We start from the raw sequence: 12,416 nt of genomic DNA on the forward strand, positions 1-12,416 counted from the left end.
GGGTTTTCCAGGCTGTGTGGCCATTTCTGGTTGTTTTTGCTCCTAATGTTTCGCCTGCATCTATGGCTGGCATTTTCAGAGGTATGTCACCAGGCAGCTGCGAAGATGTAGAAAAATGTATCAAATACCGGTAAGTATGTAGAAAAATGTATCAAATACCGGTAATTGGGAATGTGAACATCATGAAGGGACTTTTTATCATTTGTGGTAGACTTGTGGAAAAGCTACACACAAGACTTCAAAAGATTGTAAAGAATAATGTACAATTGAAACCTGAAGCTTATATGTTGGGACTTACAGACAGATCTCTGGAAAGAAAACGTGGACTGTTGTTTTTATGTATAACGGTAGCAGCAAGCAAGTATATTATATGTGCAGAAATGGAAAACTCCGGCTATTCCTACAATTGAAGAATGGCGGGTGAAGATACTTGAGCTGGCTGAGATGGTCAAGTTAACTTCACTGCTTAAAGCAGAGAACTTAAATAAGTTCATGGACAATTGGAAACCCTTGATAGAATAGCTAGATAAAACAGGGGGGAAACCCCGCCCAAACTGATGACTAGCAGTTTTGAAGGTTAAAGATTGTTAAATTAAGATCCAGTAGAGAACAAGTGAGACTTTTTAATTAATAATAATGGTAAATATTTAATTTCTTTTTGATACTGATTAGCCAAGTGCTGAAAGTGTTGAGTTTAAGGGTTAATATTTGGTGTAGAAGAAACTGAAAGTCTATATGGAATAAGTACTTTATAATTTGGTAAATTTCTGTTTTTGTGTATGTTTTGGACTTTGATTTTGAAGTACAAATTTTAAAAACCATGGGGGAAAAAATGATCAGACAGGAAGAGGTTAAAGAATTCTGGGTGACAGTAGTGGACTTTTCACTGTCATATGCATGCAGGTAAAGGTATGTATTATGGAGACAGGATGACTGAGGGGTACTTGTTGGAGACCAGGGGCTTGTAGCTTTATCTAAAGTACTGATCTTCTTGTTGTTTGTAGCAATGTCTAGCAGGCCAGGGAACTGAGAAGACCCAGCCAGGGTTGAGAAAATTGTCACTTAGGCGTTTTCCGTATGGTCCAAAAATAGCAGTGTGAAAACCATGTAAACCCTTTTACACAATTTTAATGCATTTTACACTGTTTTCACACCATTTTTACACCACTGTTTTTGGCCCATGAGGAATCCGCCTTAGACAGGACTGTAAGTGTAGAGATCCTTCTGTCTTTTTGTGTCATCTCTCACCTTCCTTAGACTGATTCTCTCAGGTCTAATTTCCTCCTTCTCAGAAGTTCAGTCTTCTTTCTCCTTCCTTCTGTATCTAGCAGGGTAGCTGCAGGCTATGCCTGTTTATTGGCTTTCCTATCTAAAAAGTATTTTCCTAATTACAAGATAAAGGTAAATGTTTATCAGTGAGTCTGCTGCTTTTCTACGCAGCTAGCCCATCTGCTAACACTTCTATTCATAGGTCTAGACTTCAGATGATTATGGCACCCCAGGCTTTGAGCCTGTAGCAGCCATTTTTTGGTGTCTTTGGCAGGATCAGCTACTCATGTACAGGAATAGAGAACAGGATGTCATCCCTCCAGCCTTTTTTTTGAATGCACACCAAGAGAAGCAGCAATAAGAACATAAGAATATAAGAACTAGCCTGCTGGATCAGTCCAGAGTCCATCTAGTCCAGCACTCTGCTACTCGCAGTGGCCCACCAGGTGCCTTTGGGAGCTCACATGCAGGAGGTGAAAGCAATGGCCTTCTGCTGCTGCTGCTCCCGAGCACCTGGTCTGCTAAGGCATTTGCAACCTCAGATCAAGAAGGATCAAGATTGGTAGCCAGAGATCGACTTCTCCTCCATAAATCTGTCCAAGCCCCTTTTAAAGCTATCCAGGTTAGTGGCCATCACCACCTCCCGTGGCAGCATATTCCAAACACCAATCACACGTTGCGTGAATATGGTGATGGCCACCAATATGGCAGTGATGATGAGAATTCTTTCATGGGTCTGACCTTTGTCTTTACTATGGTACACCTCCTAATGTTTGGCTTATGTTTTTTGTTTCTTGCTCTTTTGGTCTGTTACCTACAATCCTAGCTTTCAAACCAGCAAAATCATAATTTTGGCTCTCCTCTCTTCTCAGCACATGACTTCCTGTCACGCTTATTGCAACTAAGTGAGTCCCATGATTGATGTGTTCTAGGTCTGGAAAGGTTGATTATCACTGATCAAAAGGACATAGTCTTGAGTTATTTTTCTTCAGATGCTTTCCACCTGATACAGTAGTCAAGGGTCTGCAGACTGTTCTCACTTCGGGGCAGGCTATAATACTACTGTTATGAGACTACAAACATTTGACTCTTACAAGCAGATTTAGCAAGTGAGATCAACGGCATGTCTTTGCAGTGCTAGTATTCATCAGAATTCAGATCTGTCATCCAAGCTCTATTGACTTAGATGGAGTTATTTTTAATGCAAATATATCTACATTCAAGTCCACCAAATTGAAACATATGACTAGTTGTATGTAGTTATATACGATCATGTCCACAGAATTTAATACATTATTTTTTACTTTTACAGCCCAATCCAGAGGGGAGGAATCAAAGCAACTCCTGGAACTGGTGCAGGTCTGCACCAGCAAATTTGCCTATCCCGCTGGTGTAAATGGCACCTACACTAGCAGGGAGGAATAACACAGGTGGCCAGGGGCCATGGAGCTCTGTGGTCCCTGACCCAGAGGAGCCTCCTGCCTGCAGAGCTGTGCTGGCCTAAAGGAGTATATTGGCACAGTTGGGGCTGGGCTAGAGGTATACCCATGGGGTGGAGATGACCTTAGTTAGCTTCCACTGAGCTTTTGGCTTGGGAACTACCCTGGTGAAGGCCTCTGATGTACTCTACCGAAAGGATGGTATACGTTTGTTTTCACCAGTAGGAGCTTTTCAGGTGACCAGGAATCTCTGGTTTTTGCTGCCATCGTGTGCCACCTGGAAGGCCTCTGGAAGTCCGGAGGTGGTATGGCAACAGCCCTGTCCCCAGATGTGGTGGCCTCTGGATTGGGCTGAGTCTCTTCCCCCTTGATTGGTATGTTCATCCTGAATATGAAAAGTTACAAATGATGAGCTATTTGAAAAGACAGAAAATGTTAAACTGGACGATCAGCTTGGGAGAGAAGTACCTTACCCAGTGGTGTAGTGCCAACAGGGCAGGGGGGCCCTGATGCCCTGGGCGCATGCCTGTGTGGGGGAGTTGCCGGGGTGTGGATGGGGCGTTCCGGGGCATGGGCGTGGCAGGAGCACAGGGTGCACACGTGCCCCAGGCGCAGTTTTCCCTCACTCCGCGCCTGACCTTACCCAATAGTTTTTGCTATCTTTATGTTGACACCCCCCATTGTTGGAAGAAGGGGTGAAATGAGACTACACACTAGTCCTTCCTTCAGTTCACAGAACCCCAATTCTTTATTAATCACAGCTTGCACACAATGACATACAGGAAAAATAGCACTAATGAACTAGAATATGCAGGCAGCAATTTCCAAGAGGGTTAGGAACAATTTTAAACTGGCAGCTATCTGCAGAGGAAGAGGACTGATGTATGCTGGCTAAGTGATGCAATACTTGGCACGAATACCCGAGCGTATCACCTCTGCAGCCTCAGCCCTCTTCTTTCTTGTATCTTTTTAAAAATAGGCAGGGCAGATTAACACTGAAGTACAGAATATGGCTGGATCAATTTATGGAATCTGGTGCAATACGTTCCACAGATCATCTTGTACTGTGAAGAAACAGAGTGATTTAATGCTAGAATCCTGCCTGCACAACTGTATCTGTTGTTTGATTTCAGCACCTGTAGGCAGGACTATGACCTAAGATAAAACAGATCACAGCATCTAGGCCAAGAGCTCCTTGGCTCTAATTAAGCAATATATTAGAAGTGCATTTTAAATAGGAAAATCAGACACAGTTTGCAATTCAGCCTCTTAAAATACTTTTTTTTGCACCAGATCCAGTCACTCTCCACTGCATTTAATATCCTTTTTTAAAAAATGGCCCAGGATTATTTTCACTCACTTCCTTATTGATGACATTTATCTTCCAAAACCAGAAGATATTTCCTTCTGAAGGCAGTTAACAATTACTGCAAATATTGTTTTATATAGTAGATTGTTGAGATAGTAAATACGTTATGATTGCGCAATGTTCAAGGAGTGTGTTTCACGATGCCTGTAATCTCCTAACTGTCTTAATAAAGGTTATTGATTGCAAAGCATTCTAGGTAATTAGGCGATAGCTGGACTCTAGCACCATAGATGTTCTATTGACTTGGTTGTTCAGTTGGAAAGAAAACAGCTAAGGATGGATTTTGCTGCAGGAACCTTCAGAGGAACAGATCTAACAAATTCAACTGAATGAAAATAGACAACATCAAAAGCCTGTTACAGGACATGTAAAGATTATGAAATAACTTGCATAATGCAATACTTGTATTTTTTAACAAAAATGTAAGTATTTACAAAATAAGACCCAAGTTGTATTTTAAACATCAAGCAAACCATTCTGCAAAGACTGCATTTTAATTGAGTTCTTGATTCTTTTTTAAAACCACATCATACATTTCCCATACTAATATCTCATGATCTGTAATAATATAGGCAGGGGAGTTCAGGAAGTGGTGGTGAGCAATCCCACTCCCTCCACTCCTGGGCTCAGCCAGACAGTTCCACCTGGAGCTCCTTGTTTCTGCGGACTTCTGCAGCATGCCTCTCCTAGCAGGGGAAAAAATACGATATAGTAAACTTCTGACCTTTCTCCCAAAATATTTTTTTTTAATATCAACCGCCTTTGGTTTCATTCAGAGTGGTGTAAGCAAAGGCATGAGACTGATTTTAACCTAGAAAGACATTATGTAATCCATATTTCCTGGCCATGGGAAGTAACGATTTCTTTGTCTCATTTTTGGATAAGAATCAGCTTGGGATGGTGATAAAAAAACGCTTTGGAGATTTTAAAAGAGAAGCTAGATGGCCATCCTACAGCAATGCTGATTCTGTGAACTTAGGTAGATCATGAGAAGAAGGGTAGGAAGATTTGCATCAGTGCTTGGTTCTTGTAGCTCTTACATGCCCATGATCATGACGATCACCACTTTGGAACCAGTAAGCAATTTTTGTCCAGTCCAGATTGGCTCGGGATCTTGGAGGGTTCCCCCGCCCCCAATCTGGGCATGGAGCAATGCTCACTGCTTGTGTGTATGTGTGAATTTCCTGTATTATGTAGGGGGTTGGACTGGATGAACCTGTCCCATCCAACTCTGTGTTTCCATTATTTTAAAGTGGAGGAAAAGTTGCTACAGCAAATATATAACATATCCCCAACTATTGTGAAATGGCCAAGAAACAAGGAAAACTTCCTGGCACAGTTCAAACAAGGCTCTGAATATGTAAGACCAGCTGGTTGCTAGAAGAAGGCTCACACATATCTGTCCTTCCTCTGAGCCTGTTGGACTTCAATTTAACGGGCAGAGGTAGGACATGAACCCTATCCCGGCACATGGGATAGGCAAAGGAAGGTGATCCTGCTTTTGTATTGTCCGTTATTGCCAAACCTTTAGAATTTTATCAGTCACATCCAAGCTATCAGAAGCTGCCTTTGAAAGGGCAGATAAAACTTAACAGGACCACATTAATGAGCATGTCTTCTCATGATTCTATTCTATTCCTTTTTCAGAAAGTGGTGATAGATGTTATTTTCCCCATGCTCGCTATGCCCAGAAGTGCAGTTATCTTTGGATTACCCTCATTGTATATTTTGTACTTTTTGTAGGCACACTAGGGTCCAAACTATACCTGTACTCTGGTAATTACAGACTGGTTACCTTCTCCTGAAGGCGTTCAACAAGAGCAGCTAGGTTAGCTTCACGGTTTTCTTTGATCTGTTCCATTTTCTGTATCAGTTTTTCCTCTGCCATTTTACTGAAGTTATTGTTCTCCTCCAAAGCCTTCTGAAGGACCTCTCGTTCATGTTCTCTCTTTTCTGCCAGCTGTTTCAGCACCTGAGCCTCCTGGGACTAGGGAAAAAATAAAAGAAGATCCAGTGGGGCAATTAACTGCAAAAACATTCAAACAAGTTTGAAAGAATTCTAACCATTGGGTTTTAGTGACTGGGAAAAGGAGAACAAGTCTCTTTTGCAACATTTGTCTAGTGGAAGGCATAAAAGCTAAGACAATGATCAACTTTGCTTAGTTCAAAAAGTTTAGTTTTCTTCTGAATTATTTTTAGTAGTGTTTAAAAGCATGGTTGGATCTAAAGGACCTAATCTCTGTTTAAGGAACCTATCTTTTCTGCCACCCCCTTCCTGCTGTAGATATTTTTATTCCCCCAAAGTTGCACCTAAGGGTCACAGAACCATCAGAAAAAAATGGGAGTGCATATGGAGTCTCAGGTCAAAAGGGGGAATCATTCTCCTTCTTACACAAGCCGAAGTTTCTTCCTGTAACAGATCATCAATGTTGGACCCAGCCTAATAAATATATACAACCACTACGTGGTAGTAGAAACCTGATGAATTTTCAAGAAATGTTATATTTTCAAAGTCAGTATTACAAACAAAACTAATTCCAATCGTACAGACTTTCATGTACTTGCATATAGTATAAGAAATGTGAATGAGGAAAATCAGGAATTTTTTTGAGCATATGGATGGATCTCTGAAAAATGGATGCCTTTTTGTTGTCATTACTGAAAAAAACACCATATATTTATGCTCTTTTGTTTTTCTTAACATTTTATATGGATGGTAGGTAATGCTTATTGACTGTTTTTTAATGACTTTTAGTAAATGACTATGTGTGTGAAGTCGAATTTTTTAAAAGCATTTTTGTTCACGTTGTTATAAATTATCTTGAAAATTAACATAAGCTTAAAATGACAACGGAAGTTTAAGATCTCAGTATGCCTCAATGTTTTATTTTTGGTAAGTCTGATTTTTCAGCATAGATTTACTTAATATTCCTTTTGTGATGGGAAGAATTAGAACTTGTTCATAAACCCTGGACATGTTTGTAGTAGTATAACTCCTTTCCACTGGAAGTCACAAATAGGGCTGCCAGCTTTCGGTTGGGAAATATTTGGAGATTTTGGGGGTGGAGCCTGAGGAGGGCAGCATTTGGAAGGAACTTCAGTGGGGTATAATGCCATAGAGTCCACCTGACAAAGTGGCCATTTTCTCCAGGTGAACTGATCTCTTGCTTCCTGGAGATCAGTTGTAGTAAATAGCTGGACTTCTCTAGCCATCAAGCTGGAGGCTGACAACCCTAGTCACAAGGTAGTGAAGTAGATTTTGAGTTTCATGCAGTGGATGTTTCACAAAGTGGATGCTGAGGGAAAGAGAGGAGAGAAAAAGATATTGCCTGTGAGGGGCATGCTTGAGATGCCAACCTCCAGATGGGAAGAGGAGATCCACCAGAATTACAGCTCATCTCCAGGATTACAGAGATCAGTTCTGCTGGAGCAAATGGATGCTCTGAAGGGTGGATTCTATGACATTGTACCCCAGTGAGGTGCCTATCTTCCCCAGGTTCCATCTTCAAATCTCTAGGAGTTCCCGAGTTTGGCTATGGGAACCCAACTTCCCATCACCCACTGGTAGTCAGGGGGGTCCTGGCAACCATAGATTAAGTAGGTGCTGAGTGGAAATAATTATTTGTTTGAGACTTTGGAGAGCTGCAGCTAGTCTGAGTAGGAAAAAAACTGAGCTAGAGGAACTAGCAGTTTACTATGTACAGGGCGGCTTCATGGGTCTTCTAGAATGTTAATGTATCATATAGAGGCTGACTTCCCCAACTCCCTTTTAACATACCATATATACTTGTGTATAAGCCGACCCGTGTATAAGCCGAGCCACCTAATTTTACTGCCCAAACCTGGGAAAACTTATTGACTCGCATATAAGCTGAGAGTGGGAAGCCAGGAGGCAGAGGGAGCTTTTTATTTGGGCAGTGACATCGGGGGAGTCACTGCTCAAATAAGGAGCTCCCTCTGCCGGCCGGCCGGCTGGGCTTCGTCAAAACCCATCTGGCAGGCAGAGGGAGCTCCTTATTTGGACAGTGACTCCCCCTGATGTCACTGCCCAAATAAGGAGCTCCCTCTGCCTCCCAGGGTTTGAGGAAGCCCAGCCAGCCAGGGTACCTCGGGGTTCCCCTTTCACCTTCCGAGGAGGGCAGCAACAAGCGGCTTGTGCAGCCGCACGGAGGTTGTCCTGGGTCCACCCCTGGCCTTGTTAGAGGCCTGAAGACCCTGCCGGCTGTGGGGGTTCCCAGTTCGCCCTCCGGAGGGCAGCAACAAGTGACTTCGCTGCAGCAGAGAGGTTGTCCTCCCCCCCCCCCAGCTGCGGCTTGTGATTGCTAGAAAATGGTGACTCGCATATAAGCTGAGCGGGCTTTTCTCAGTCTTTAAATAAGGGCTGAAAAACTCGGCTTATACTTGAGTATATACGGTGCTAATTTATTTAGATTAAGTGCCTGCAGGTTAGAGAAGGGAATGGGTGCATGGAGTCAGCCCATCTCATGTAAGTGAGAAGAATTTACTTATGACTGGGGGTAGAGGATGTAATCTGAAGTGTACCCAGACTTTCGAGCATAAAGGAGATTCTCTGTTCACTTTAACCTGGTAGGAACTCTATGTGTATGTTAAAATGAATGCATACATAGGATTTTTTCTCCCTCAGAGCATTTTTCTCCCTCAGAGCATTTGTCTTTACAAATGTAGTCAATGGTAGTTTTGAAAATCTATTTCTTTGCTGTAGCCAGAAACCCTGATTAATTTTTTTCTATTTCAGGTACAGTACTAAACAAGCAGGACATTAGGCCCCCTGAATGAACAAAAAGCCAGAGGACTGTTTGTCTGTATTGATGTATGAGCCCCAGGCACTCATACTTTCCATTTTGAATATATCTTAGGCCGTTTCCGCACGGCCCATAAACGACAGCCTGGGGGCGGTAAAAACGCCGCCCCCAGGCCGCTGTTCGCACAGGCGCCGCTGCTGCAACGCAGCAGCGGCGACAACTCCGCTTTCCCTTCCCCAGAGCGTCAAGCGCCTAAACAACTAACCCTTTAAAGGGTTAAGCAATTGTCGCCGAACTCGCGCCGCCCGGGAAGACGCTGTCTCCCTCCTCCGTCCGACTCACGATGTCCTCATCATCGCCTGCTGGCCGTCGCAGCCCCGCCCACACTGTCCTCCGACCTCCAGGGGTGAGGAGGGCGGCGATCGAGTAAAGAGATAGGCGGGCTTTCAGCAGACGAAGCGGCTCAACAGGTGTCGTGAAATCGAACTTGGTCGAGCGGAAGAGGCTGGCTCGTCGATCGCGAGCTTACGCCCCTCTCCTGCGGCGGCCTCTGCTTAACCTGCTCTTTCGCTTGCGTGTGGCGGGCTTCCGCCTACGCCCGCCAGAACTCTTGCCAGCGTGCGAGGAAATTTATGGCCGTCGCGGAAAAGCTTGGCCTTAAAGCCACAAACCAACAGCTTTGGTATGTTTGAGATCAGTATGATCCTCTGCCCTCTTTTTGTCACGCTTAGGAGAAGAGCAGACATTTCTCTGTGTTGTGCTATTCTTGGAATACGTCCCAAGGCCAGGAGTCTGGAAGGATTCTCCATCCTCCTATTATACTCAGCAGAGGGGAAACGGGTAGCCCTGAAGAATGTGATAGATGAATATATGACCCTTTCATTTTTTGAGAATCATGGTCTCCTGCAGTCCTGACTAGAATCAAGGTATGAATCCCTCATGAACACTACATTCTGTATAGTGTTATTGCAAGTTAATTATTATTTAATTTGAGTAAGGCTGCAGTATTTCATGTCTAAAATTTCTATGAATGAATGATGGGAATAAATAAGAAAGTTAATGAGAAAGGGACACTGAAATGTTTAACTGGGAGATTAATAAATAGCTAGAGAACCAACATTTAAAAAAATGAGCTCTAATTAATAGAAGGGTTTTTGTTCAAAGGTAGTGTGAAATCAATTAACATTTTTAAAGGCAATTTTCTTGGATAAACTGTGATTGCTTTTAATTAAAATTTTATTTGCAGAGGGAATCTAATTGTGAAACATATGTGCATAAAAGTCATGTGCAAATTCAAAGAGACCCTGATGCAAAGACCTTTCTGCGTGGCAAAGGATCTTTCCCAACCAACAGGTTGGATCTGTCAGTTTTGACTGCATTTATTACCAGTGTGAATGGTGATAACTGGAAAAGGCAAGACAGCTCATAACTGAACTGAGATAAGCATGGATGACCTTCAAGTTTTTAAATCATGGTCTTAACTGGCACATTACATTAGCTCTCCTCACATGCTGATTTTTTTTTTTTTGGTAAAAAATGGTTGTTACTAACCCTAATCTTTTTGGGGTAGTGGATTAGAAGTTTAAACAACATTCTGGTGCCTTGAAGACTAGGGCTTGGATTTAGTGATACGTGCACAGAAATCTAGGCAGACAGTGCAGTTTTGCTTGTACAAGATCCTCTGCAACACCTAGTACTTTCCTTTGAGTAGCTTACAGTCCCCAGAAGTTCCCTGCACAATGACCTCAGCAAATGGGGATGCTTCTTGGAATATGCTACATTTATCAGTGTAAGGAGGCAATGTGATATTTTTTCACACCTCTACTTGCTCCAAGGGTGGAACTGCATGCAGAAATTCAAGCTGAACATATTTCTTTTATCATATTTAATGGAGTAGATTCTGCCCATGAAAACTTACGTCACAATAAATCTATAAGGCACACGGGAGCCCTAACCAGAAATGTAATGATCTCTCTAGTCACTGAGGCTGACATGAGGTTATTTGCTCTCTGAAGTTGAATATATGTCTCATCAATGAAACAATCTTGTGTCTGACTATTCTTCAGCGACGATTTCATTTGTTTACAGACACAGATCTCAAGATGCATGTCTGGAACAAATGAAAAGCAACCATTGGAACCAACACTGAGGCCCATTCTGCATAAGCCAAAGAAGCAGCTGCACAACGGAATAAGCATGGCGCAGCCTCGCTTCAGAGGAGGCAGTTGTGTGAACAGCACACCAGGGATGGTGTTCTTACTGTCCCCAGGGTGCTGTTGTTGGCCCATGCAGAACGGGCCGGAGTATTTACAAAAGTGAACATTACAAACAAAATCGATTGACAAAATAATGATCTTTATTAACAGTCAACTTTTAACCATGCTGTGCAATCATCTCAAGCCATATGCCATAATTTTTAATAACAATAATTCTGTTAGGAAATGTATTACAGTAAAATGTTGTTCTCTCATATGCCTACTGTAGTCATTACATACCCTTCTCCTTTCTTCTGCAGCTTCCAGCTTTTTCTGGATCTCATCAAGGGACACATCTTTCTTCTTCGGAGAAGCTAAAGTTCGTGGTGCTTCTGAGACCGGAGATGGTGGCTTTAAGATCAATTCAAAAGCTTGGCCAGAAGCACGTTTATTGATTTGCTTAACTTCCATATCTATGAAGGAAAAGTTAACATTTCTAAACCATATCTATGAAGGAAAAGTTAACATTTCTAAACCAAAAGTTGTACCAGTCAAGGATTTTTGACAAGGGGGTAACAGAAAGAGGCCTCAAATCTACAAAACAGTTGTTCGACCAATAGCACTGTATGGAGCTGAATGCTGGCCAGCAACAAGAAAACATGGACAAGCCCTTCATATCATGGAAGTGAGGATGCTTTGATAGATGCTAAACCTGATGCTATTCAACCATGTGCCAAACAATGACATACGGCAAAGACTTAAAATAACACCAATTGACCAATACATGAGACAGGCATGGCTACAGTGGTATGGCCATGTCATGCGCCATGAGGAATCATCCGTTCCAAAGACAGCCCTGCACCTTGAACCTGGTGGCAGACCCAAAAAAGGTGGATGGACACAATCAATGAAGACCTGCAGGCAAAGAACCTTACCCCAGAAGACACTCAAAATCATGACCTCTGGAAGAAACAGTTACAAAACTGACCCTGCACATGCAGGAAACCAGTTCGGAAAGAAGAAGGTTACAGAAAGAGGCTATAAAGCTGTCTGCAATGAGATGGTATAATGGTTCCCTATGTTCTCATCCTGCATATGTTTCCATGTTAGAAAAGCTTGCAGTAATTGTACATTTTAGGATTTCTAATAATTTGAAAAGATGCTAGTAAAATGTTCCTTCTTGGAGGAGGGGATTAGTATAGCTATCTACAGAAGTTATCTAATAAAGAATGAATTTTATGTAAACTTGATAATACAATGAATTAAAATAATATTTAAAAAGCAGACCTATACATCAATCTGAACACCAGCATAATTATGGTTTTTAAAAAGCATTTCTATCTGCTTTTTTGCTAGAATTTGTGGTGAATTAACTTGTACT

The 12,416-nt window shown here is 42.3% G+C and overlaps 1 protein-coding gene across 1 annotated transcript in view; it reads right to left on the reverse strand.

The window, feature by feature from the left end:
* Positions 1 to 3,432: 3,432 nt before the first annotated feature.
* Positions 3,433 to 12,416, reverse strand: part of STMN2 (stathmin 2) — a 31,320-nt gene continuing 22,336 nt past the window's right edge. Inside the window, exons 3-5 of the mRNA XM_048507950.1 lie at positions 11,336 to 11,508; positions 5,873 to 6,064; positions 3,433 to 4,763 (exon numbers count right to left, since the gene is read on the reverse strand). Of these exons, the coding sequence (XP_048363907.1) occupies positions 4,704 to 4,763; positions 5,873 to 6,064; positions 11,336 to 11,508 (425 nt within the window). The 3' untranslated portion in view covers positions 3,433 to 4,703. The remainder of the gene's footprint in view (positions 4,764 to 5,872; positions 6,065 to 11,335; positions 11,509 to 12,416) is intronic.

Source organism: Sphaerodactylus townsendi, linkage group LG09, assembly GCF_021028975.2.
Source record: "Sphaerodactylus townsendi isolate TG3544 linkage group LG09, MPM_Stown_v2.3, whole genome shotgun sequence".
In the NCBI taxonomy this organism is placed as follows: domain Eukaryota; kingdom Metazoa; phylum Chordata; class Lepidosauria; order Squamata; family Sphaerodactylidae; genus Sphaerodactylus; species Sphaerodactylus townsendi.